The 5000-nt window shown below is 55.7% G+C and overlaps 1 protein-coding gene across 7 annotated transcripts in view; it reads right to left on the bottom strand.

Annotated features, from left to right (window-relative positions):
* Positions 1-5000, bottom strand: part of LOC113805826 (uncharacterized) — a 268366-nt gene that overhangs the window by 52406 nt on the left and 210960 nt on the right. For 2 of the 7 annotated variants that reach the window (XM_070120958.1, XM_070120959.1), the window contains exons 1-2: positions 3610-3748; positions 1-915 (exon numbers count right to left, since the gene is read on the bottom strand). The exon at positions 1-915 is cut by the window's left edge and continues 175 nt beyond it. The exons of the other annotated variants lie outside the window; for them this stretch is intronic. In XM_070120958.1, the coding sequence (XP_069977059.1) occupies positions 1-540 (540 nt within the window). In that variant the 5' untranslated portion in view covers positions 541-915; positions 3610-3748. Of the gene's footprint in view, positions 916-3609; positions 3749-5000 lie in introns of those variants that run through there. 7 annotated transcript variants of the gene reach the window in all.

Genomic DNA, 5000 nt, shown 5'->3' with positions numbered 1-5000 from the left:
GTGCGCGCTGCTCGAGGCCAAGCTGATGTCCCTGGAGGTGTCCCTGCTGAGGTCCCGCGAGGACACGCTCGGGTCGCGGTAGTTGGGCGGCAGCAGGGGCGCCGACCGCCACTGCGGCAGGACGCCCGTGCGCGGCGCGACCGGAGCGCCGAGGTCTCCTGACGAGAGCCAGGGGCCGCGGTAGGCGGAGTGCGGGCGGCGCGGCGGCTGGCGATGGTTGAACGCCGTCAGAATGTGGTTGACGCGGTTCTGCCTGGCGAAGGCGTCTGCGGGCACCGGGTGGAGCCTGGGCGGGGACGGGCGTTGCCTCCGCGGGGGCGGGTAGTGGCGCGGCTGGGGGTGGGCGTGGTGCAGGTGGTAGTGGGCGTGGTGAGGGTGGCGCGGGGCGGGGCTGAGTGAGGCGCGGCCCCCAGGGAGAGACTCGAGGTAGTCCGGCCCGGAGTAGAGGCTGTCGTCTCGGCGATACACCACCTCGTAGCGGTACTGCTGACGGCGCCCGCGGCCCCCGCTACACCATCCGCACACTCGCCACGACACCATCACGGCCCGCCCGCCCCATACTCGTCCCGCACCCCGGCCGCCCGCCGCCCGCACCCACTACCTCACGCCCCCCACGCGACGCACGCCCACTGGAGCCTGTCGAGACGGGCACTAGGCCACCATGCATGCCAGGCGTGCCTCGCTACCAGTCGACGCGGCTCTCCCGGCGTGGCTTCGAGGCTGCCTCGCTGTCCGACGCTGCTTCCACGCTGCCGACCCGCGGCCGCTGTCACATCACCTCGCTCCGCACGACCAGGCCACAGCCGCTCGTCCGCGAGTCGTCTCGGTCGTCGTTCGAGGGGCGGGTTCCACGGCGCTGGGAAACAACGCCTCAAACACTACTAAAAAGTCACTCGCTCCGGTCTACATCAAAACCTAAAGCGGAAGGAAACACCTGAGTAAGCGAGTGCGAAACTGCAGCGAATGCGGAAGATAGCGACGCATCTTTCGGAGGGCGTACTTGAATAGCCGGCGCTTTCCCACGGCTAAATCAGGGGAAAAAGCAATAACGGGGGCAACTAAACTGGGACACGAGGCTGTAAATATTGGAGAAAATGAACTATGGGCATTCGAGGCTTTAATTACTAAAGTGACTGAACAAGCACAGCCTTAAAGGGGAGAGGAAATGGGAGTGGGAGGGGGAGAGAGGGAGAGGGAGAAGGAGAGGGAAAAGGAGAGATGGAGAGGGAAAGGGAGAGAAGACAGAAAGAGGGGAAGAAGAGAGAAAATGAGAAAATAGAATTGGGGAGATAAGAGAGAAGAGAAGAACAGAGAACAGAGAAGAGAAGAAGAGAAAAGAGAACGCAAGCCCACACTCCCCCACGAAACACGAGCACAGAGAGGACGGAGACACAAAACAAACACCAAAATGTGAGGGCAGGGACAGGTCACTGCCACAGTCAGGGTGAACAGCAAAACCGCAAGTCAATGGAAGGGCAAGAACACCACGAGGGAAAGGGCAGGACCACACACGACGATTGGGGGCGGGGGAGGGGGGGGGTAACCACACACACCCGGAGGAAGATAATCCCAGCAAGGAAAAAAAGAAAGAGCAGGAAAACGCTAAAGACTAAGAGAGAGAAGCAATGGTGGCGCGAGAATCAATCATCATCATTATCATCCTCTTCATCATAATAATGACAATATAGCATTCCTACCTCAGCTGTTAAGCTAATAACTACTACTACTACTACTACTACTACTACTACTACTACTACTACTACTACTACTACTACCACCGCCACTACTACTACTACTGCAACTTTTGCTATTACTATTACTATTTCTATTTCTACTACTATAAGGACGACGACTACGACGACTACCACAACAACTACTACTATTACTACTACGAATACTGCCACTACTAGGGCAACTGCACCTAACAGCAATAGACCTAAAAATAATGAATAAAGAAACAGTCCACTATGACCTTAGGAACGCATGCAGACAAGGAACGAGGCAAGGGCGGACAGCGAGATGTAAGCAGAGAAGTGTGAGGGAAGGGAAAAGCCACATCCTGGACAAAGGCACTGGGGGATAGAGCCTGGAGCAGCGGGTGGCACAGTGCCAGGGTACCAGACCGGGTCACATTACACGGGAGAGGGTGGGGGTATGGTGGGGCAGGGGTGGTGTGGGATGGGGGGGCTGTTGTCACCACACAGGTCAGCTGTCCATGGTCATCCCCACAACAAAGGATATTGGACCCTACCGACGCGGGCATTTAAAGAGCTGAGGCTGCTGCATTCATCCCGGTTATTTAATGCAACGCGCCTTCTTATTTTGGGATTCGTAGGATAAACACCAGGCCAATCACACGCCCATGCACGAACTAACGCTCCCATGCACGGTCGTTTACGTATTAATACATACACACACAACCGGGCAAGCACACGGACAGACATTAACACTTACATACTTCCTAGCTTTACTACTGACTCCCTCACACTCGCTTACTCATTCACCCGATCTCATGCAATCTCACTAACTCCTAATAACCCGCTCATAACCACACACATACACTAAGACGCCCGCCTTTCCCAACACACACACACACACACACACACACACACACACACACACACACACACACACACACACACACACACACACACACACACACACACACACACACACGCAAGGACAGAAACATACACTCATACACACACACACACACACACACACACACACACACACACACACACACACACACAAACACAAACACACACTCACACACATACACACTCTCTCTCACACACACACTCACAAACACACTCACACTCACAAACACTCACACACACACTCACAAACACACACACACACACACACACTCATTCACACACACATTCTCACTCTCTCACTCACACACACAGACACAATCACCCCGCTCTTGGGAAAAATATACTTTGTGCGCTCCCACCGCGAGTGATTCCGCCATGCTTTATCCTTTTCACTCTTCCGCTGCAAGTCGGAACTGTCCTCTCCTGTTCAAAAAATAAAGTGTTGTTCTCACGCAGAACGAATAAAAAAACACGAACAGTTCACACGTCTAACATAGCTTTGAACAAGCAAATAACGAAGACTATTTTCTCTAATTCGCATTTTTTCTCTCTCTCTTTCCAAAGATTTTCCGCCGAATCACTTTGACCAAAAAATTCATAACACTTGGCATCGAAATCTCCGCGTGTCTTCGGGAACAGTTAAGGCGTCAGTTCATGTGTTCAGGAGACGCCTTTATCCCCGGGAAAATCGCGGAGATAAAAAAGGAAAAAAATAAAGACATCAACACTGCCTGTCTTCAGTCTCTCTGCGAAGAGGATTAAGCCATGTGTACGTTTCGTTGGGTGTACATGTACTTTGTACAGGTGTCTGTCCTTCAGTGTGCACCTTGCAGCCATCGCGGGGCTGGCCACGCACGGCTAATATGAGGACACTATTACAAACAACGCACGCTAACACTGCGCCACGTCGTCACTCGTGCACGCCACTCGCAGCCAACGTCTGTCCTCGATAACAAACTTATTTGATGTGCACGAGTGAGTGCGTGTACGTGAATGTGCCACCACATACACTGGCAGGATCGTTCACTGTGGGAGCTTGGTGAAGACTGCCGCCTCCCGCCACACTAACATAGCCCGCGGCCACGGACACTCCCCCTATCCTCCCCGGCCCCCCTCCCCCTCCCCGCGTCCCGGGTAGACCCACCTCCCACTCTACCCAAACATTCCTCCTCCAAGCCCGACAGCCCCGCGTCCCCCGCCCGCACGCCCTCCCGCCCTCCTCCAGGACCCAGCAGCAGCCGCAAAAGACAAAGGGCGCAAGAAGGACCGAGCAGAGCGAGGGAGTCGGCCGTGGATTCGCATGTAGGAGTGCGGGGCGTAGTGGATGTGCCCGGGCGCGGAGGTATGCGGGGCCGCGGGCGGCGGGCGAGCCTCACCTCCACCCACCGCTGCCTGGCGCACGACCACGCATCTACCTCCCTCCACCTGTAGCCGTTCCTCATGGCCGATCCCTTCCCGCGAGGACACGGCCGCAGCCTCCGTGTCCCAGAGGCAGCGAAGGGCCCGGCGGGAGGGAGGCCAGGCCACGAAGGAGGGCCGGCGAGGGCGAGGCAAGAGCGGGGGTCAAGCGGCCACAGTTGGCGTCTGTGCGTACGCGGAGACGACCCAACCATTCTTACCGCTACCTGCCCGTCGTGACGCATGCCCGACACTCCCACCAAACACACCAGGTGACGCTACAGCTTCCCTCTCTGTAGGGCTACTACCTGTCCCTCGCGCTCGCACTCTCCAACACACACGCACATACGCACAAACAAAATAAACAGTGCACAGACAAATTAAAAAAACAGCTTCAAGTCTCATAAAACAGTACTGGGCAAATGAACCTACGGCCCAAACCATTAACCTATATACAAAATATAGCCCACATAAACGATGTTGTTTTCGTATATCCTCAGAGAAAATATACACCCCCCCTCCCACACACACACACACACACACAAACACCCCCGTTCAAGAAATTCACACGACACCTAAAGAAGACCTAAAAAAAGGAAGAGAACAACAAGAGGAGGAGAGCGACCAAGGAGAAAAGGAAAAGGCGGAATAAAAAGGGCCCCTCCCGACGCGGCGCTGGCATGAGGTGGGGAGTGGACACAGGTGAGCGACGCGACGGGGCAGAGCGAGTACGGACCGGGGCACGCCACTTCCACCCTTACGTGCCCACCGACGCCACCCGACCGCGGCGGCCAACATACGCCCCGCTCAGCCGCTACGCCGAAAGGAGGACAGCAGCAGCAGCAGCGACGCCGACACCGACCGCCACTCGGGCAATGTCTGCGACGATTTTTTTGCAGACGAGAATGGCAGATCGTTACCTGTGACTCTCATGGTCGGTTTACTTTCATCCATCCCTGGAATCCCGATCCTTACACACATTTCTCACTTCTCAAGCCATCC

Source organism: Penaeus vannamei, chromosome 4 (assembly GCF_042767895.1).
Source record: "Penaeus vannamei isolate JL-2024 chromosome 4, ASM4276789v1, whole genome shotgun sequence".
Classification (NCBI taxonomy): Eukaryota; Metazoa; Arthropoda; class Malacostraca; order Decapoda; family Penaeidae; genus Penaeus; species Penaeus vannamei.
The sequence above is the reverse complement of the archived record's forward strand: the minus strand, read 5'-3'. Positions and strand labels throughout refer to the sequence as shown.